Here is a 23051-nt window from a genome sequence, read left to right on the forward strand (position 1 = left end):
GATTTCCCGGTAATTCGTGAGGTGAATTTTAATCCTGCGTTGACAAAAATAAATAAAAGAAAGTTACTATAAAAGTGTCGAAAAGCCCCCGTCATTTGTAAATCAGACCGGCGGGACGTCCCTTCCCTTTCGTAACTTACGTCGACGACTGATGTGCATTTCCCATCCGCCTAGACGCACGAGAGTAGTGTCACTAGGTAGGCGTTTTCTAGCCTGGAAAGTGTTGTTTTGTTTGTTCGCCGCGCACCCAGTGCACTCTAACTCCGAGGACCGGAGCCGAAAATGTCCTTTCATTCGGTTTTGGAAGAAACAAACTCTTTAACGATGAATGTAGGGGATCGGTTGGATACTACCATCCATGCGTGTCCAGCTTATGAGCTCAGTAAAGCGGTGTCAGTGTCTTTGGGTTTGGATTCGGTGTCTTCTCCGCCCAATAATATGAACCAGAGCTCCAGCAGCGCCTTCGCAGAATGCGACTCCACTGTGGCGGATACTTCTCGGGGAGTGCCAGAGTTGAGAAGGACTGGAAATATGAACTCCGACAGCAGCATGCGTGTCCTGGGTGACAGCAGCCTTAGAGAGGACGACTTTGGAGAAGTGTGCCAGGGCATACAGCAGGTGAGCTGTATGGATCTGTTCGGACCGGGCGAAATGGACGGTGCGCAAACTGTGACGCGTGGCTCGGTGATATCCAGATACGTCTGCAGGGAGTCAAATGTGTTTATGAACCCCACGGTGGAGCTGCCCGCGACCCCTCAGGTGCCCGAGGTCGTACCCTTAACACCACCTTCGTCTTACTATGCCAGTTCAGACCTATATAGGGATTTCCCACCGCAAATGTGGTGCGCAAATGAGCGCGCACACAGCGACCGATCCCAGCCTCAGCCACAGAGGGGAGAATCGGGCGAACATAATTTCTTGTGCAAATACTGTAATTGTGGGCAAGCTCCTCGCGGAAACAGGCAGGAATGCCGCTGTATCTGGTACGGTAGAGGTGAGCAGGGTGGCAAAGGTGGCATGCGAGCGACGGCACAAGGATATGGCCAAATGGAAAGTTACCCAAGTGCGATTCCTCAGGGGCAGAGCACTTTCTCCACTATCAAGAGCGAGCCTTCGGTGTGGATGAATTGCACAGATCGCAGTTTAAGGTAAAGATCAGATTTGAATGATTTGTTTCGTGTGCATCTGGTCAAAAGGCCATTCATACTGCGTACAGTACATTCAGTACTACCGATCCCTCCCATCTCTCACACATTTCTTTAATGAGAAACACACAGCATGAGCATCGTGCCAGTAACTACGCTTCAATCAGCCCGCTTTGCAGTCGGGCTTTGGTCATTTTGTCTTCTAAAAGGAGTGCTGTAATGAGTTTAGGCGTAAGTTCGCAGATGTTTAACGGTGCACCGTCTTTCCGGATTTCATGCTTAATTTCTTGACGTTTCTGTGACGAGCCACAGAGCATAAGCTAATTGGATACGTGTCAGCACAAATAAATCAAAGGCAGCGAACACGATTATTCAGTATCGCTATCAGCCATGACTTCTATTGATACTCTGTGGAGTCCTGAAATGTTCAGCAGCACTGAACCCTTTGTCCTCCAACAGCATGGTGTGCTTTCTTTTTTTTGTTTTGGCCTTCTCCAAATCATGTTTTAGCATGCAGCTAGAGTAACTTAAAGTTTATCCTATTCTTAAGATTTTCCAGTAATGTCCTTATAAGCCCTGGGACTGCAGCAGTAGGAAATGTATCAGTGTCCCTATAAAGAAGAGATACAGCACCTGTTGCTGTTTCTGCTTCTAGAAATATTTTATTACAAGTTATGGATTCATTAAAAAAACTGCCCTCTGCCATGTGTTAATCACAACTTTTACTTTGGAGCAAACTGACTCCCTTTGCTGACAAATTGTCAACCATATGAGGGAAAAATGTAATTTGACTGGATTTTAGGGAATTGGCACGATAACGCTCCGTGAAGGCAGACCTACTAACCCAAAACCGATAATGTCTGTGTGAGTGCTTTTTAATGTCTGCTGCAATTCTTCATCAGTGTCTTCCCTCAGTTTTTAAACCCTTTTTAAAAACTGAGGGAAGACACAAAAACAACACCATCGTGTGTGTGTGTTTGCCCAGGCATGAGGACATTTTTCCAGGTGTGTATCTGTCAGAAAGGAGAGTGTGTCAAGTGTGCGGAGATGACGCCTCGGGTTGTCACTATGGAGCAGTCACCTGCGGCAGCTGCAAAGTATTCTTCAAGAGGGCCGCTGCAGGTGGGTGCAACACACACACACACACAATTACTCACTCACTGATTTTAATTTCTTACACCCACTTGCTCTCTCCTGTAGACAGGGCACAGTGACCCTGACATTATGAGGTCGAGTTATTTGTTATCAGTAAACGCCCACATATCGTTGGTATGAGTGGAGGCCTAGGCATTGTTGAACTCGCACTCCTCATCCCCCAGCACTCTTGTGTGCCTCCAGGTAAGCAGAACCACTTGTGTGCCAGCCGAAACGATTGCACCATCGACAAACTGAGGCGGAAAAACTGCGCGTCGTGTCGCTTAAAGAGATGCTTCATGTCGGGAATGAGCCTTAAAGGTGAGCTGCCAGAGATGAGGAAATAATGAGACATAAATAAAGGAAAGTATTTTGCAGTTTTTAAAAAAATGGGTCAGCGTGGTCAGATACCTTACATTTATTAGATCAGAAGCCCTCCAGTTGAATTCTAACAGAATCATCTCTCCAGGTCGCAGGCTGAAGGGAGCCGGACAGGCGAGAAATGGAGAAGAGGAGCAACAGCCAGCTAGCTGGGGACACGGAGAAAAAGAAGAGAGGGCAGCGAAGAAAGATGCAGTCTTAGAGTCCGGAAATGCAGCTGTCAGGGCTCAAGGTGGTAAGGATTAGTTGCACAGAGCTCAAATGTCAGGTTTATTCAACGCTAAATTTACTTTTGCCAGAAAAGACTCGATCTTGCCACACTTTGTGCTTCATGTCGTTTTTATCTACATATGTCGAGCAGCTTCCCAGGCCCTGGGTGCTGCCATCCCCCCACCTCTGCAATCCTGCCTGTCCCTGCTCAGCATCCTACAGGCTATTGAACCAGCTCTGGTCAATGCCGGGCATGATCCTGCCCAGCCAGACAGCCCTATGTCCTTGCTCACCAGCCTGAACGAGCTGGGGGAACGGCAGCTGGTAACCGTGGTCCGCTGGGCCAAGGCAATACCAGGTAAACTAATCTGAGCCAAGGTAATTAATTCCAAGTAGCTCTTCCAGAGAATCCGGTAGGGAGCACATTTCCATGGCTGCTTCCGTTTTGGTTTATATTCAAACATACCACTTGCATTTCTTGTTAAGCAAAATCCTGAAAGATCAGACTTGTAAACAGCTTTGAATAAGAGAGTGGATGGTAAATGGGCAGTTTGAGAAGAAATAAGCGTAATTCAATCAAAAATCACATTAGAATTCCCTGCGGTTTGGATGAGCAGTACCACTGTTAGGAAATGTATTTAATCTGCCAGCACTGAGCAAGGCCTCAGTATCTAGGTCAAAAGATGAGAGACCTTTCCAGAAGTTTGCACCGGTTTAGTGTCCATGCAAAACAAACAAAGTTGTTCAAATATTAGCCACTAGAGGGGGATGTTTCCCATTTAAGCAAAAAAGAAAAAAAAGAGGAAGGCTGAAAATGGCCAGCATTGTATTCATGTTTGCCTCAACAGTTATTTAATTGAGCCAAATCAGCTGATTTTTTTTTTTAAACAACTGTTTTAATGCTTAACCCCGAGGAGAGCTTGATAACAGCGAGTTTTGTTAACAGGGTTTCGGGACCTGCACGTGGATGACCAGATGTCAGTGATTCAGCTGTCATGGATGGGAGTGATGGTGTTTGCCTTAGGTTGGAGATCCTACACGCTGACTAACAGCTCTATGCTCTACTTTGCTCCAGACCTGGTTTTCAATGAGTGAGTTTCAGCAAATATTCAATTTAACATCAAACAACGAATTCACAAAAAGGGAAAAAAGTCAACAACAAAAAAAGGAGACACAAAATCTTTATCAAACTAAGAAACAAGAAATTATCACTGTGGCATGGGGTTTGCTGGAATGCCATGAGACTTCACTTGTCATCGTGAAATGCGATGAAAGGCACGGCGCGATGCGTTTCTGGTGTTTTTTCAGCGGGAGCAAAACAAACAGCGAATGTCTCTCCGGGCACGCCAGCAAACCCGTCACTTTGCATTTGATACATGCGGCTGGCGGAGGAAATCGCCTCAAATGCTTTGCTCTTTTTCATCATCGCACAACCATTCATCAGTGTCCAAGAACTTCCACTCTGACAAGTTTTAATTTACACTCCGACCTCACCCCCTCGGCCCCTTATCAACATGTTTCTGACACCTCAACTCCAGCCTTTGTCTTTTTCTTTCCACTCCCAAAAGAAACCCCGACAGCAGTTTGTGTCACAAAAATCGCTGTACATGAGTCCCCCTCCCCCAGGCTCTTATCATTAAATTGTTGTGTCAAAAAGAAAGAAGGTATTGCTCGGAATGACGATATTCGCCAACCCTCGTGGCAGCTCTGAATTGGTCAGTGTCTTGCGTGACATTAACAAAACACTCATTCTGTCTGTGTTACACCCTTGTCACTCTATTAGGCTGCATCTGACCTGCATAGTAATGGATACGCCTGCCCTTGTTGCTGACCCTCATTTTTCAGTGCCTTACTGTCGTTCTCTATTTTCCATTATCCATCTAACTCGTTTTTTCTCACCTCTGGTGCCTTTTTTCTCTCCTTTTTTTCCCTTCATGTCCTCATAACTACTCCTTTCTACATTTCTCACTACGTGACCCTCCTCCTGCGTCATGCTTTTTTCCCCCTTTTTTCTTTTTTATCCCTCCTCACAGCCAGCGGATGCAAGTGTCCAGCATGTATGAACACTGTGTGAGGATGAAGCTACTATCCCAAAGACTGTGCATGCTCAAGGTTACCCAGGAGGAGTTCCTCTGCATGAAGGCCCTGGTCCTCCTCAGCATCAGTGAGTCTCCTGGGACCATGAGTAATGGCGCGAATGTCAACTCAACGTGAAATACAACTGCAATAGAGTACAGCCATACTTTAGAGAATTGATGGGATGGATAAAGTCTGTGAGAGTTATTGTTGTGTTCTGGCTTTGTGGTCACAGTGCCAGTGCAGGGCCTGAAGAGCCAGAGTTGTTTTGACAAACTGCGGACCTCCTACATCAAGGAGCTAGACCGTTTGTCCAGCCACCGCGGAGAGACCACCCGTACGCAGAGACTGTTTCAGCTCACGCAGCTGCTGGACTACCTCCAGACGGTAATACACACAACCGCATTCCAAAAAATGCACCACGCTGTGACTCTGGACACGGATGCACATGTCATTTTTTTAGTGCGAGCATGAAATAGTGCTCCTTCCTCTCGCACAAAATGACAGACACAACACTGTACAGGCTTGCAATACAACTGTAAACTTATTATGAACACACAAGCAAGATTTTTATTATTTTAAAATTTCACGGCTGGATTAATTCAACCGAGTCTGTCAGACATTGCATTTAATATCTAAGCGCTTGTTTTCTCCTCAGATTTAAGCCTGTTATTTTTTTATTCTTTTTTAGCTACTGTGTATCTGTGTTTCGGATTATATGTTAACCTGGATTTGAGATTTGCTTCCTTGAAACGCCTAATCCTTAACAGCCTACCATGATAATTAACAGTTATAAAAGAATAGTGGTGCCAGATGCTGCTGTATTAAAGCCAATAAGATGATTTCCATTTGTAGATGATTTATATGGACTGAAGAATAGTCCAGACACAGTTAATGAACTGCTAATTACAGTCATGTGAAAAATAAAGTTTAAAGAGGCCTTTACTGCTTTGTGAGCAGCTCTGTGAAAGCGTTCAGGTGTGTTAACACAATGCCACAGTCTTCCCAGGAGTGGACGTCCCAGCAAATTTTCAAACCTCAGTGAGAATGTTAAATGTTAAAGTTCATGGCAGCACAATTAGAGGAAGACTGAAAAAGTATAGCTTGTTTGGAAGGGGTGCCAGGAGAAAGTCTTCTCTCTAAAAAGAATATGGCAGGATAGCTTAATTCGAAAGGGTGCAACTGAATATTTTGCTTCTGGAGACTTTTGGAAACAATGTGTTCAACATCAAAAAATTAAAGTGGAGATATTTGGTAGTAATGCACAGTACTGATTTGGGCTTGTTTTGCAGCCAGAGGACCTGGACACATTGCAGTGATTGAGTTCGCCATGAACTCTTCAGTATACCAAAGCTTTCTAGAGTCAAGCACAGCAACAAATCTGGAGCAGAATGGCTCACAAAGAAAATAATCAAGGTGTTGCAAAGGCCCAGCCAAAGTATAGACCTTAACCTGACTGAGATGGTGTGGCAGGACCTAAACAAGCTGTGCTTAAACAATTGCCTGCAAACCTCAAAGAACTGAAGCAATGCTACAAAGAACAGAGGGCCAAAATTCCTCCAGAATGATGTGAGAGGCTGATAAAGGTCATACAGAAAATTATTATTTTGAGTTATTGCTGCTTAATGTGATTTTACAAGCTACCAAATTATGGGCTGTTTCACATGACTGAATACAGAGATGGTAGAAGCACAGATACATTTGTTAAAAATACAGTAAAAGTTGAAGCACTGAAACAACTTTACTCAAGTAAACGTGAAAAAGTACTGGCTCAGAAATCTACTCAAAGTAAGAAAGTAAAAAGTAGCTCCCTGAAGGACAATTCTACTAAGCATTTTTGAACAAAGGCAACTGAACCTTGCACTATAATAATATAATAATATAATAAAATAATGTTTGTACATGAGATACAAATACAAATCCTATCGAATCTAAAGTCTAACTCTAAGGAATCTACTCAGCTTCGATCTGTTATGTAGGACCCCTGCAGTGAAAGGGAATTAAAAAAATTATAACTTTTTTGTTGCAAACATTGTAGAGGGTTACTTTGCCTCCATACCTAAACAGTGAAATGAGAACAGTCAAGGGTTAAAGTGAGTTTCAGCAGATCTGTGCAGTGGCTCAGCATAGGGGAAAGAATCACAGCAGCTCCAGTAGGTTTTCTTAGTGTATAGACTGTGATCAGCTGACCTGCTGCTCTTTGTGGATTTACACAACTGAATTCAACAAGATGTAAACAGTTTCACAAGCTATCTTCATCTTGCAATTCAGTGAATGAATCTAAACATCATCAGCTTAACTTCAAATTTATCTCTGCTACGCTTGATGTAACCTAACACTGACCATGAGCACCACAGCCACGGTGCAAAAGTCCAATACAGAACTTTGCTACTGAAAACCTGTTTATTCTGGTCAAAACAACCTAATATTTTCATGCAAAATATATGAATAACACATAGTGAGTTTAGCTTAGTTTGTGTTGCAATATGTTTCACGACATGAAAATACATAATTTATCAAAACATATCATATGCAAATCCAATATGTGATTAAAATTAAGCTTTAAATTTGCAGTTTATCAAGCATCACTGAGCAGTCCTTACCTTTAAATCTACCCTCTCTTCTTCCTCTCCTGTCTTTCTTCTCTTAGCTGATAGAAACGTTGAATTTGAATTTACCACCTTTTAACCACTTAAAAAAACAACAACAAAAAAAACACATTACTTCCTTCATGCTTTGTCCTCTTCTGCAGCGCTAGCGAGATGCTGTACCGCGTAACGCGAACCTGCACTCCTTCCGGCCCACTTTAACCCCGAGTATAAACGCTATAAATGATCATTTTAAACCAAAAGTAATGAGCCTGTTTTGAAAATGTAAGGAGTAGAAAGTTCAGATATTTGTTTAAAAATCTAGTGAGTAAAAGTAAAAAGTTGCTAGAAAAAGTATTAAGTATAAAAAGTATTTGTACTTCCTTACTTCCAACCTCTGACTGAATTTGACTGAATCTGACTGCTTTTCTACTCTAAGCACTCAAAACACTTTTCACTACATGCCACATGTACCTATTCACATGCAAAACACTTTATTCTGTGGCCATAATTTTGACTTGATGTCATAAGAGTAGTGTTAAACCTCGAAACAAATGCATAAGCAAAAAAAAGCAGGTTCATAAAATTTGCCTTCATATGCGCGACCATGCAGAAGGTTGATTAACGAGGTTCATCGTCATTTCTGTCAAACATTGGTGCACATATATAGCCAATACCAGCAAAATCAGCAACACCTGAAAAGAATAATAAAAAACGCTTTTATTATATTTTAACAAGATATAGAAAGGTCAAGTTTTGCTGTGACCTTCAGTAAAAGAAGAAAATGGAAAGATTATGAACCAAAAAAGGCATAAAAGTCCAAGTCCAGGCATTTGAGGTAGATTCGAATGAGTAATAAAAGGTCTTTAATTTAGTTTAAATTCACCCTAAATAAGGCACACACTGATAGCCATCAGTGTATTTAATGTTTCTAGATTTATATTCTGTTTGTTTTGTTAATAATGTATTTTCCTTTTTACCTCTAAGCCATAAAAGACTGATGTGGTATTGTAGGTACATAAGTGTATCTACTTAGAAACACATGTAGTTTTCCTTTTACGACTTCTCGATGTGCATTGTTTGCATTTTTATTTTCTTTTTATTTGGTGAACTTTCTTTTGTTGTTGTAATACACACTAATCACTCATCTCATCCTTACTGAGGTTTAGGAGGGGGGAAAGTGTGTTGATGTAGATGTGCAACCACTAGGGGGTGTAAATGGACTACTTTTTAACCCTTTTTAGGATTTTTTTTTTTTTGTACTTTTATCTCAATGATGAGAACAATTAGCTGTCAAAGGAAAAACCCCTTACATCATTATATGAGTATGACCAGAAGAGTTAAAGCGCTATGTGGAGAGGAGCCACAACAGTTTGAGCCTCCTGTCTTTCACTGTGGATTTACCTTTAAATGCTCGGCTTTGTGGCTTTTGAGCTGGAGGGCAGCCAGAGATTGTCTGAAAGGGCCCTTTAGGAAGAAGATCAGAGCTGATGAGGACTCATTCAGCTTTGCCCTGTCTGTGGAGCTTAGTGTCACAATAAGCGTTATCTCCTAAAACCGCCTCTTAAGCTGTGCCAAGACAGTCTCGTTTGTTTTTGTTCATTCGTATTATTATTTGGGCATTTTTAGTCTTTATTATACAGCGACAATAGAGAGCATCTACATGTTTTCCACATTACATATTTATTGATCTCTTTGTTTCTAATAACCCCACCACATGTATGTATCATGTTTTTGTCTCTTGACTTAGGTTGTGAGGAAATTACACCAGTTCACCTACGATCTGTTCATCCAAGCTCAGTCCATGCAAATGCATGTCAACTTCCCAGAGATGATCTCGGAGATTGTGAGCGTCCACGTGCCCAAAATCCTCTCTGGGATGGTCAAGCCCATCCTTTTCCACAACGCGGCCTAGTGAGTGAGAGTCTCCAAGACTGTCTTTTCATCAGCCACACCGACCGGAAAGAGTTCTCAATGATTTTTACGCTTCTGTCCTGAGAGCAGGGTGCCGTCAAGGTGTTAGCAGATGCTAACAGAAGGGCAGACAGCACATTCTTCCAGTCCAATGTAGTCTGATTTCATCTTCTCACTTCTTCTTCTTATTGCCTGTTTGAATGTATCCCGCACATACACAAATGCTTTTTGGGGGCTGATTAAAATACTTGCATGCATTTTTGTCCACATACTAACGGTGAACCTCATGGCATGTAAACTTCTTCAGCTCTTCATGTGCACTGAAAAAAAAGCCCATGCTGGATTTATTTAATTCAATAGTGGACATTGGTTGCACACAACTGTTTTGGTTTGGCAGAAACTTAAACAACTGAGTTAAATCAACACAGCTTATTCATATTCAGTAAACCTGTGCATTTTGTGTTGATAAAACGCGACTGAAACATGTTTAGATGAAGTAAGGTGAGCTCTTGGAATATTTTAATCCTTCGCAATTTTGTCTTTTTAATCTCAAAACTATTCAATAACTTTTAGCCCAGTACTACTTGGTCACTACACGTTGTCTTCATATTACATAATGATCAACAAAGTTTAGAGTCTGGTTAACATAAGAATTGAATGGATCTATTGAACGACTACCATCCTCCTATCTTTATCTGGGTTGCAGGGGGGCTGGTGCATAACCCAAAAGTGATAGGGTAAGAGGCAGGGTACACCCTGGACAGCTCACCAGTCTATGACATAGAGACAAACAACCATTTGCACTCACATTCACAGATAATTTAGAATCACCAGTTAACCTAACCCTAACAACTGCATGACTTTTAACTGTGGGAGGAAACCAGAATACCCAGAGAGAAACCAGTGCAAACTAGCCAGATTGTGGATTTGAACCCAGGCCCTTCTTGCTGTGAGGTAACAGCGCTAACCACTATGCCACCAATCCAGGTTTAACAAAAATAGGAAAGCTATTATTTCAAGAATTTGAAAAGAACTTGATGCAGAGTTTTCTGTACATTTTTGTCCTTGACAGGTTAAACCACAATAAATAGCGATAGCATATATATGGTGTTTGTGTAGTCTGCCTCTTATAACTCCAGTGATTTTCCTGCAGTTTGAAATCTTGTGCGATCTTGTGAATTTCATGAATCCAGCAACTAACCACTCTTACTACAGGGTGGGCCATTTATATGGATACACCGTAATAAAATGGGAATGGTTGGTGATATTAAAGTCCTGTTTGTGGCACATTAGTATATGTGAGGGGGCAAACTCCTCAAGATGGGTGGTGACCATGGTGGCCATTTAGAAGTCGGCTATCTTGGATACAACTTTTGTTTTTTCAATAGAAGAGGGCCATGTGACACATCAAACTTATTGGTAATGTCACAAGAAAAACAATGGTGTGTTTGGTTTCAACGTAACTTTATTCTTTCATGAGTTATTTACAAGTTTCTCTTTGTTCACAGCCATTGACATGTCGAAGAAGTTAACACGTGAGGAGCAGATCGAAATTGTGTTGATATCAGGTGAACGCAGTAAACGGGTCATTGCAGCAGATTTCAATGCAAGATACCCTACGAGACCACCCATCTCCCATGCTACAGTTAGCAAACTGCTTGCTAAGTTTCGTGAAACTGGTTCAGTGTTGGATTTGCCAAAATGTGGACGCAAGAAAACTGTCACTAATGAAGAAACATCAGTGGCTGTCCTAGCTTCATTCAGCAAGAGCCCACAGCGTAGCACTCGCCGCATGTCACTGGAGAGTGGCATTAGTCAAACATCCCTTCGGCGGATATTAGCTACTCACAAATGGCACCCTTACAAACTCCAGCTACTGCAGCATCTCAACGAGGATGACCCAGATCGGCGCACAGAATTTGCAGAATGGGCAAAACAAAAATTGGAACAGGACCCTCAGTTCACGCAGAAGATTTTGTTCAGTGATGAGGCAAACTTTTATGTGAATGGTGAAGTTAACAAACAAAACCACCGCTATTGGTCTGACACTAACCCACTTTGGATGGATCCCTCCAAGACTGTTGGAACAACAAAAGTGATGGTTTGGTGTGGTATGTGGGGTACAACGATAGTGGGTCCATTCTTCATCAATGGAAACCTCAAGGCCACTGGATATTTGAAATTGCTACATGATGATGTGTTTCCCTCTTTATGCACTGAAGCTGGCATGTTCCCTGAGTTTTTCCAGCAAGATGGTGCACCACCACATTATGGGTGCCAGGTCCGAGCATTCCTAGATGAACAGTTTCCTGGAAAGTGGATTGGTCGTCGTGGGCCAGTTGAATGGCCCCCAAGGTCTCCCGATCTGACCCCCTTAGACTTTTATCTTTGGGGTCATCTGAAGGCAATTGTCTATGGTGTGAAGATACGAGATGTGCAGCACCTGAAACTACGGATACTGGATGCCTGTGCTGGCATTTCTCCTGCGGTGTTGCTATCAGTGTATGAAGAGTGGGAGAAGAGGGTTGCATTGACAATCCAACACAATGGGCAGCACATTGAACACATTTTATAAGTGGTGAGAAACTTGTAAATAACTCATGAAAGAATAAAGTTACATTGAAACCAAGCACACCATTGTTTTTCTTGTGACATTACCAATAAGTTTGATGTGTCACATGGCCCTCTTCCTATTGAAAAAACAAAAGTTGTATCCAAGATGGCCGACTTCTAAATGGCCACCATAGTCACCACCCATCTTGAGGAGTTTGCCCCCTCACATATACTAATGTGCCACAAACAGGACTTTAATATCACCAACCATTCCCATGTTATTACGGTGTATCCATATAAATGGCCCACCCTGTAGATTATATCATGTCATCTCAACAAGAACAAATTAAGTTGTTGAATTTCATACAGATCCTACATGATTTAATTACGTTCAAGACAGAAACATCACATTTTTGTGTTCAAATTACAAGGTAGACTTTTTTAATGTAACAACCACCCAATTTACTTTTTTCGGTATACCGAAAAAAGGAGAGGTGGCTGCTCGACTTGACTGAGATGGATGCCTTACTCAAACCACGATCCAAAGCGCGTGAGACTGAAATCCCGTGTGGTGTCGCAAGATTTCACATTGCTATCCGGGGTAAAACCGCAAAGGATTGTAGGTACGAGTGGCAAGCGGTACTAGCACACGCAGGCTTTCACAAAAAAACATTCACACGGCGATAAAAAGAAACATAAAGAATGGCAAGAAGTTGTTGTATTATTAACTGCAATAGCCGGTCGCATGTCGGCCACGGGAAGCCGACGGGTAAAGAGATCGGTTTTTATCGGATTACGTCGTGGAAGAGAAATTGTTCAAGCCATGTTTCCGAAGTAACAAAGAGCCGACGGATGGCCGACGTCCCAGAACACTCCAGCTCACATGTTAGTGTGCTCCAAGCATTTCCACAAAGGTAAGTCTTCTGTTGTAGTTATTACGTAATTTATCATAACATAATTGTTGATGTAGGTTTCAAATAAGTGTTATATTGATTTGAATTGAATTCGTTGCGCTATGCTGCTTTGTTCACTGTGGCTTTGCGGGCTAATGCTTGTTGTGTTTTGTAGGAAAACCAGCCTACAAAATGCTGGAATGCGATCCAGACTGGGCACCCTCTATCAACCTGGGTCATACCGAGTTTAAAGCTGCTACCACAGCGAGATTTGATCGGTTAAGAGAGAGAGCGAGATCAAAACAGCCACTAAAAGTCACACATATATGTGCCCAAGGGTTGTATTGAAGCAATCAAGTGATGAATAACTGTTATTTATTTATTTATTTATTTATTTGCATTGTTGATTTGTTTTTCACCGAAGCAGCTAATAAAGCATGATGGAATACAATTTGCCTCTGTCTTGTAAAGCTGGGCATACACTGTGCGATTTTTTTCAGTCGCGTTATTCAGCTTCCGCTCAAACTGCACGATTGACTCGCAGAGGTTAGAAGTTCGTAGGTCACGATGCAGGGTCTCACACTATACGGCCCGATGCTCTGATGCGACCTGAGTGCTCACACTGTGAGTCCATAACATGAAGGTTATAACAGAAATTCTGTCGCTCGCTCTCCCTCTCTTTCACTCACACAGACACGCACACCACCACCATCAACTTTGCTAAATTGCTAATGAAAAACATTGATCAGGCAGCTGTGATTGAGCACCAATGTAAATCCAACTATTTTCACGGTTGTTGTGGTCATGATAATTTTGTGAGGCCACATCGAAAAGGCTCGGATGAGCTTGCCAAAGTTCTACAAGTTGTTCCTCCATCGCTTGTGTCCAGATCGCACGCTGCACTGCCGTGCTACTCCGTCTTTTTCACCGACATTTATGTGCTTGCGCGTGCGCAGTGTGAGAAGCTGCGGTGACACCCTCACGACGGTCGAAATCCTCACGACCAAGCGATTGATGATCGGGAGCTGGTCGTGAGGTGTTAATCGCTTCTCGTTACCCCACGTATACTACACGATGAAGGCCAAACTCGGCCGATCACCAAAACGGTCGCACGACTGAAAAATCGGCTCAAAATGGGCCAAAAATCGCACAGTGTAAGCCCAGCTTAAGATTCTATAATAGAATGAAACAATAAAGACAATAAATTGAATGAATTACGAAACACTTATTTTATTTCTAATAGATCTGAAAATGTTGTGTAATACTACAACCTGAAACGACAAATAGATTGCGTCGGCCTGTATAGGAGATAAAGAAAAAAAATTAACAACAGCTGTGAAATGGAATAGTCTAAATCAGCGGTCCCCAACCCCCGGGCCTCGGACCGGTACCGGACCGTGAGTCGTTTGGTACCGGGCCAAGAGAGTTGAGGCTCAGGTGTGAAATGTATGGTTTTCAGGGTTTTTATCCGTTTTCAGTGTTATTTTGTTATCGTTTTTATCGTTAACTCGGTTTTCCTGGGTCTTTTCACGTGTGTTATGAATAAATCTTCTTTTTTTCGGTACCGGTACTAGTTTTATTTTGTTGTATTTATCCGCGACACCTTAAAGGCCGGTCCTTGAAAATATTGTCGGGCATAAACCGGTCCGTGGCGCAAAAAAGGTTGGGGACCGCTGGTCTAAATTACCAAAGTAAACTGGACCTGGGCTTGTTGCAGGGATCTGAAGTTACTAAACATTTTGTGAGCGTATGCACTCACACTTAGGACCATATAATTATAAATATGTGCGTGATGAAAGTTGTGCAGCACGCTTACGTCCTTACTCCACTCTGTATGCTCGTATGGGTCTAACCCTTTCACTCCTTTGATTTTTTTCCTCGTACTTTTTTTTTTCTGCCTTTTCGTCAAGTCTGTCTTTGTACGGACCTGATGTGTTCTCCGTCATTTTGTACATAACTGTTTTTGGGGCAAATAAAATGCAAGCAGGGATTAAAACCGCAGAATTAATGATTACCGGTGCTGGAAATGCTAGCGCTTGATGCAGTGTTTTGATTTTGGTGCCACTCGTACCCACAATGCAATGCGCGAAAGTCACGTGGTCTGTCAATCTCTATTCAGGGGTGCACATAAGTGGTCCGCAGGTGCGCATTCGCTGTCAAAATAAAAGACGTGCACCAGATAAGAAGTTGCACTGGGCGTTTGCGTACATAAGATTTACTGGAGGAGGACAGACATTTGTTTAGAACTCTTAAAGATGTCGAAGAAGCAAGCTACTTTAAGCAATTACTTTGGTGTTCCTCCACCTCCAAAGAAATGTCAGAATGAGTCCGAACCGCAAAAGAAGCGCGTATTCTCGGAAAAGTGGTTGCAGGAGGTGAGCTGGCTTCAAACAAATGATGAACGCACAGAGATGTGGTGCAGAATATGCCGTGATAATCCCACTCTAGCGGACAAAAACAGTGCCTTTTATATGTACGCAAACCCGCGTTGCAACTAATTATCTGGTGCGCGTCTTTTATTTTGACCGCGAATGCACACCTGCGGACCACTTATGTGCACCCCTGGCTATATTATTGACTTACTTCACTCGAACGTCTCAATTCTCAAGTACGCGAGTCCGTACTCGCGATTTGTACAACTGGAACACCAGCGTACTTGATGATGTCACAGGTTCGGAGTTTTTACTGCCGTGGCCTCTTAATTTAACTGTGAGTAATATGTAATGAAGCTTAACTTTAATCACAGCCAAACCGATTTACTTAGGAACAAATAAAACACTGAAATAAACCTAACATTTAGACGTGATCTAAGTGACTTATATATCACGTTTAACCTCAGTAGCGAAATCTCTATTAATAAAAATAGTGTACATGTATGCCTTAATAAAAAGCAGGTCAGACGTTAGAAGGCTTTTATTTTTATTTTAGTGGACACTCAAAAATTACAATAGACAACTGCTGGGGTTTAGAAGAGAACTGAACAAATATTTATAATCGGATCGTTTTGAAACAGCCTTCAGAATCTCCACATATTAACATGCTGTTTTTGTTCCCTGTGAAAATGTTTCCTCCTGAATTGAAATATATCTCAGCCAAAACGATTTACTCAGGAACAAATAAAACACTGAAATAAACCAAAAATTGAAATTGTGAAGTTACAAGACACTTGCATATCATGTTTAACCTGAGCAGCGAAAGACAGCGGGGGCGGAGGGGGGGGTTGAAAACAATGTCCCGGGAGTCCGCTGTTGTCGCCGGCTCTAGTAATCCTCGACCTCCCGGTCTGCTATGGAGCTGGTGGGTAACAGACGTCTCCGAAAACGTCGGAGCATGTTTGGAAATATATGATATCTTGATAAATCGAGCAAATATTTGAAGTTTACACAGCTACATTCTCTCTTGAAAATAACTTAAAAGTTTATTTTGTGACTCAGAAAGAGTAATATTTAAAAGTTTTTAGCCGCGCTCATCCGCCATTGCCGCATTTGAGTTTTGGACGAAATGCATTCTGGGATATTTAGCTGTACCAAGTCCACAAAAGTCAGGCGGAGCGAGAACACATCTGGGAATTTTTCGCGTTCTCGGCTTGATGCGTACTTTGAATTGGAATAGTACTTGGTCTCCGACTGATGACGTATCACGAGTACACGAGAACGCAAGTACGCATATTGAGACAGGCCCGATATGAACAATTTAATCTACACTCTCTGCATATCATGTAGTTTCTACACTATATGGTTACACATAACTTTAAAACATGAGGCAGTTGTGTTAAATGGCCAATCCCTTTCTTTTTCAGTGTGGTTAATCACAAACTCTTCTGGGGCGTGCGGTGCGGGGGGACAAGTTTGAAGGCAGCATATCCCGGTAGCTTGTCTGTGTGCATTAGCATGACATTTTGAACTAGCTTTTTTCACAATGAATGTTACTGTGTGCACCTGAGATGAAAAAAGGAAAAAAAATAATAAATCAGTGACTGACAGTTAATAAGCGGTTGTGACGTTCATGCTTGGAAGCAAAGCTATCTCGCCCGGAGGCATATAAAAACATTTTTTTGACAGCTGTCATCATCTATTAGGAAAAATATCGGACTATTAGATTTCTGTTTTGTCAAAATGAAAGCACTTTCAAGGTGCCCGCGACTGCAGCGTCACCAATTTCAAATGTATATTTATCCATTTTTGATGCCAAAAAGGTCACAGCAGTCACAGTGAAGGACGTAATTGGGCAAAATGACTCCATTAGTCGAGAAACACCACGGGTGACTTTATTTTATTTTTAGAAGAAAAAAAAAGTTTTTCAGTGCCAAACATTATTAAAGTAAAGTTTTTCCACAGTGGACGTTTCATACTGTTGTAACTTTTCTACAGTTTCCTAAAGTGTTTTTTGCAAATGCTTTGTTGTGTATTACCATGTAATCCTCGTAGCTTATGACAGTTTTTGCTAAAGGTCCAGCCAAGAACCCGCTCTATTGTTGCAACATTTACAGCTTGACATGTAATAAAACAAAATAAAGCCAAAGTCTGAGTGCATACCTGCTGGGTTTTTCTTTTTTACTAATCTCATTGTCTTGATGATTAAACGGGTGAATATTCCAGTTTTTCTCCTCCGCCTCATTCAATTCAAGCCCGCGAGGAGTTTAACTGACTGAGCAGGGCGAACGAAACATCAGACAGACATTTCTACTACTGCATTACCCACAGTCGGGATTATCACACACTCTCCATCCAGTCAGGTAATACATTACAGCAGAACACGGCACAGAGCTGGATATTTAATAGCAGGCCTGGAGGATTTCTTTCATCAGTTGAGCCTGTCTGCCAATCAGTAACTCCAGCCTTTCGCTACCATCTAGTGGCGGCTGCGATAACCTGCACCAGTGAAATGAAACTTGGCAGTTGTGTAGTAGCACAACATCTGTTGGATCCATTGACATTTGCTTCGTAATGTAATTGGACACGGGTTCACTCAATGTTTGAGTGAGGTTACCATTAAATAGACCGAGGCACGAGAGTGGATTTGAGTGCATTAAAGGGTAACAGCAAGTAAAGGCTGCATGAAAAGCATGATTCAGGATTGAAAAACTTAATATAAATGTTGAGTGTAGGACTTTCACGTTTAACCAGGCTGTGATGTTGAAATCACTGATTTAAAAAAATGTTTTTCTTTCCTTTTCCAGAGAAAGACTCAGGTATGAGACACTATATACAGTGTATATAAAGCATTTACATAACGTCTGTAAGCCTAGATAAACAGTGAGATTACTTTAAGAGCTGGCTCATTTTAGTTACGTGGTACATTTGAAAGCCTCATCCATAAAAACGAGCTGTCTGGGTAACCTCTGCCGCCATTTTTAGTCCCATTTCCTGAACCACCTCTTTCAACAAGTATTTGTCCCTCTCATAAATGAATCGGAGCTGAACGAAGTCGGGATTGAAAGACACGCTGAAATATCACTTATTTCTAAATGCGTCCCTTGCTCGGCGTGCCCCTGTGGCTTCCCTTGAAGGGAATTGCATCTGGTAGGTTTGCAATGATCAAAAATGTATGCGCTGATGTCGACATTTGAACTTAGTTTGGATTCCATTTGATTTTTTTGTGTTTCTCCGAGTCTGTTCCGCATCAATATTACATGTCTGCTCTGCGAGAGGAGGGGATTTTTTTCCCTTTCGGGTAAGGACGACCACAGAAAGCGCAGTCACTCTGACCACAAACAACAAAAGTTAAAACTATTTCCTTATGTGTAGAAGAAGGAAAGATTAACACGAGGAAAGACAAAAAAGGGCGCCCAATTAAAAGACAAAGGGCGCGCCGAGCTTGACCCCAAAGTAACTGAACACCCACAATACCAGAGTGGTGGGGAAACGCGCTTGGTACAATACTTTCTTTGCCAGAGCTTATATAAAACTCAAGCGATAATGTCTTTAACACCAGGTTACCGCAACTCAACTGCTACGGTGACCGGAAACCAATTAGATTGTGGAGGTGGTAAGATGACACCCCTGAATGGGGTGTTTCAGTGGCCTATCTAATGGAGGGTGATTCCTACCCAAGCACCAGTCCATTAACAACCAATTAACTTCCTATTAATATTTTACCAGACAGGGCCTCTCATCCTGACATGTTTTTAAGGAGCTTTTCCCAGGAGTGTTTGAACATGAGCAGCTTTTAGCGCAGCATAAAGAGGCCTGTGTAATGGGCTGGAGGAGGAGGAGTGGCAACCTGATAGCACTGAGAGCAGAGGAGGGGAGAGAGGAGAGGAGACAGACTTCTGCAGCTGGTCTGCCCCGAGCCGAGCCAAGCCTGAGCAGGGCCAAACGTACAGAGAGGGTGTAGAGGGGGGTTGCAGTGATAGGAAATCCACGAATTTTGAGACTGTGACACCACATCAGACATGATGAGTAATGATCTTGAGCGTAAGCGTGTTTTAACGGTTAAAGATGTGAGCGATGAGCGTTTTTGCTGTTTGGTCAAAAAAGAAGAGAAGGGGGGAAAAAATGGCTGAGTAGCAGTTTTGCTTCCAGGACCATAAGTGCTTCTCACCATCACGGGGTTCATCGTAAAATAAGTCTTAAAGAGCAACATTCCTGCTACCGATCTGCCCTAAACTTGCTTTATGCTGCGTAACGCTGGTTTTTGTGGACATTTCAAACTAGTTCAGGGAAACTCCCTGCCTCCAGAGAAGAGGAAAGCGAGAGAGAGAGAGAAAGGCCATTATGACTATAGCCTGCAGCTACTCCCAACGGATAAGGCATTTGTCTTCACTTGAAAGTATGATTTATTTTTCCAGCAGTCAGAAGGGTTATGTTTGTCACCGCGCACTGAAAGGACTTTTGGAAATAGCAGCAGAAATGGGGAAAAAAGAATGTCTGCTGGTTTTCTAATGCAGTCTTGATGTTTTCTCAAATGCTTCTCCCTTCTATGGTTACATCGCCTGCGATCGCTTTCAGTCTTCATTAACTTTAGTTAATCATACTGAACCTCGCGTCTAATTTATCAGCGGGAGCGTTTAGTGTGTGTGAGCTGATGATTAAGAGAAAGAGGGGTATGTGGGAAGGTGGCGGAGGGGGGCTGCAGGGGGGAGGAGGCGACGTGGTTGTATCAGGTTCCTTCCACTGGGTGTAGATGTGGTCTTAGATTTCTCTCCGGGCTGCTGATTAGCCGTGCGTACGTGTTTGCGTGCGCGCGTGCTCAAGTGTGAGCGCGCGAGCCGGGAGTTGCACCGGAGGAGGAGACGAGAGGAACTTCGGCTTTAATTTCCCCCAGCTCCAGATATTACACCCCCGTGCGCTCCTGTTTTTATTGGAACGGAGACCAAAAAACACCAAGTGTTTATGATGCATTAAAACATGGCGGGGAACTTGAGTGTGGAATTGTAAATCTATACGTTTGGCCCCGTCTCTCCAAAGCGAGCTTAATTCTTTTATCGAGGATTTTGGCGTGTTTTACAAAGACTGATGATTGTAGTGCTCCGTGAAATCATGTTTATCATCTTGATGTGGAGGACAGAGGTGAGAGAAGCAAATGGAGGCAGAACTTTGGAAATAAAATGGGTTGTGGTTGAAGCACAGAAGGAGATAATTATTCTGCATTCCCCTAATGGACATTTGAACAAACAGATAGGTGAGGAGACCACATTACATTCTATTAAGACCACTTTTGTTGTCAGTGAACTGTTAATGATGTACAAAGGGAGTTTTGCACCTCTCTCCAGGACACTGCGAGCTTTGTGTTTCTCATTATTCTCAGGAAAGCGCCAACAGCTTTTATACCTGGAGACACATTAGCTGGCTCTAATTAGAGTAAATATTCTTCTGGTATAACAGCGGTATTGCCTCACCAATCCGGCAGCGATTAGCTCTGTGTTTGTCTGCAGGGCTGCTTATTCATTCCCGGCCCCTCTCCATCTCTCATTCTGCTGTTTTTTTCTGTCTTGATCATTGCTTTCGCCTCTTCCTCACTCTTTCCCTCTCTGCACTCAATTTACGTCTCGTCTCTCTCTGCCTCTCTCTCTATCTCTCCCTCCCTCCATCCTCACAGCAGGCGTGGAGCACCGCTAGCTGTGACAGAATCACACTGCCTGCCCATGCTCCACACACCTCCCAAGTTCATTATATCTGTACACACAGGCCATCTCTTGTAGGCCCTCATACCGCCTATGTCCCAGCCAAATGCAATGTGACAGCACCGCCAAAGCCTTCATTTAGGGCCATCACAGGACAGATTTCCCCTTCCAAGGCTCCCGTCTGCAGCCTGATAGATGGTACCCCTGCTTTTTTCTTGCGCGTGCATGCTCCAGTGTTGCTATTTTGTGGGCGTGCACACAGTTGTGTGTGCTTTCACATCCCTACATTCATCTACGTCTGCACCTGTGTTAGTCTTTGTGTTTGCAGCAGGCCTGACTTAGAACAGCAACGTTTCCCCTGTCAGTAGTGGTCGCTGAAACGATGTGTTATGATATTACCGGGCTTTGTTTCCACTTACTCACACGCAGTGTTTTTATATCTAATGCACTCTGCATACGTTGTTCTGATTTCGTGCTTAACTTTCAGAGCGCTGCTCAGTTTTAAGTGCACGCTTCGTGCGAGACCCTCCATTCCTGTGGCGTGCTTATTGGCGCACCCTTGGGGCGGGCACATCTCTAGTTCGGGGGGGATGCTGCAGCACACTTCAGTTGGTGTGCACACTTTCTGATATCTTGTCTTTTCTTCCCTCTGAATTTTAGACTTCGAGTGGCCGCCCCAGGCATCAGTTCTGTGTCATACTGGGAAGGTCAAAAACAGACACACACACACTCAAAGATTTCAAATATCTCCATCAGCCCTCAGAGGATCAGATTGTTTTACGGGAAATCATGTCACGGGTCAAATGATTGAATTATTAATGGAAGTGTGGTGCAATAACAATCGGCCCTTGTCTATTATGATTCCAACGTGATATTCACAGGCCCCCTCTCAGCCTGACTTACTATGTTACAATCCAAATCCAATAATGCCGACTCGGCAGAAGAATGTTTCCCCTCCTCCTCCTGCTATTGTTTCATCAGTCGAAGAGCGTCTTTAGTCTGTTGAATCCACAGGCACAAGTATTTCAAAGTCTCTCAAACCATATCGACTGCCGTGCCATGTTTCCAAGGTTAAAGCAATACATTTTCATCAAAGGAGTCATGGTAAAGTAATCTGCGATCGTAGGACTCTTTCACAACACACTGCTCTATGAAAAGTGTATGTTTTTGTGCGTACATTGGGTCTAATACAGTATGAGGGTGCGTAATCTAGCATTCCTTCAAAAAACTCTAATCTTTGTTCCTTTTTGCGGTGCCAAATATGGATTTTGTTTCTGAGCATAGCTGGAAATCAACCAAGCAAATCTAAGGCCTATTCATGATTCACATTATGGAAATGAAGGCAGACAATTCGGTATTCCCGCATTTGCATATGTAAAGATCCACACTCTGAGAGGTACAAGTATTTTAACCTAATTTGAAGCACAAGAGATTCAATTGGAAGCAATATGTTGGTTTTATGATGTTTTGAGAGGGGCTCAGTGCAAGTAGAAGCACTTCTTTTCATTTTCCCTCGGGCCTGCTTCTCACACAGAGCCGGTATGGAAATGCATGTTCATGTAGGGAAAAGGGGAGGGGGGGATGGTGATGGATTCTTGACCTCGACTCAGGAGGATTTCTCGGGTCTGTTTTGAGAATGACCGTAAAGCAACACGGGGGAAAGAGACGTTAGGTCAACCATTTCGCATTTATTATCTGCTGGTGCCAGAAAACACAACTCTTTTAGACATCCTAAACATAGCACACTGGACACATGGGCTGACAACTTCACTTAGGCAAAGGAAATCAAACAGGCTTGTTAATGCAGCTGTTGAAAACAGTCCCATTAGGAGCAGTCACTCCTATGCTTTGTTTTTTAATCATTTGTACTTGCCTTTTCATCGTCTCTCCCTATTGGGTATGGCTGTGGGTTTTGTTTTTTTGTTTTAATTTTTAAAAAAGAGAGAAATGAAACATGTTCCCAAACATTTAATGAAGGCATCTCTCTTCCTCTTATGGCTCGAAAAAGGATATCACAGAGAATAATAGAAGAAAAGAAAAAGAAAAGTTGTAATAGGTTTCTTGGTTTCATGTTCCCCAGCAAAGGCGCAGG

General features: G+C 42.7%; 1 protein-coding gene across 2 annotated transcripts; it reads left to right on the forward strand.

The window, feature by feature from the left end:
- The first annotated feature begins 208 nt into the window (after positions 1–208).
- LOC134639025 (androgen receptor-like) lies at positions 209–10538 on the forward strand. 2 transcript variants are annotated; one of them, XM_063490033.1, is made up of 9 exons: positions 209–1148; positions 2131–2267; positions 2484–2600; positions 2749–2895; positions 3022–3228; positions 3817–3961; positions 4904–5034; positions 5182–5333; positions 9285–10538. In XM_063490033.1, the coding sequence occupies exons 1-9, from the start codon at positions 283–285 to the stop codon at positions 9447–9449; spliced, it is 2067 nt and encodes a 688-aa protein (XP_063346103.1). In that variant the 5' UTR covers positions 209–282; the 3' UTR covers positions 9450–10538. The 2 variants fall into 2 exon arrangements, with proteins under 2 accessions (XP_063346103.1, XP_063346110.1); XM_063490040.1 differs by having other exon boundaries at positions 2749–2892.
- Positions 10539–23051: the final 12513 nt, after the last annotated feature.

The sequence above is a fragment of the Pelmatolapia mariae genome, linkage group LG2 (assembly GCF_036321145.2).
Source record: "Pelmatolapia mariae isolate MD_Pm_ZW linkage group LG2, Pm_UMD_F_2, whole genome shotgun sequence".
In the NCBI taxonomy this organism is placed as follows: Eukaryota; Metazoa; Chordata; class Actinopteri; order Cichliformes; family Cichlidae; genus Pelmatolapia; species Pelmatolapia mariae.

Coding starts and splice junctions, on each gene's coding strand:
- LOC134639025 (XM_063490033.1), top strand. CDS start 283: ATGTCCTTTCATTCGGTTTTGGAAGAAACAAACTCTTTAACGATGAAT. Junction 2,268..2,483: donor CTTCAAGAGGGCCGCTGCAG/GTGGGTGCAACA, acceptor GTGTGCCTCCAG/GTAAGCAGAACCACTTGTGT. Junction 3,962..4,903: donor CCAGACCTGGTTTTCAATGA/GTGAGTTTCAGC, acceptor CCCTCCTCACAG/CCAGCGGATGCAAGTGTCCA.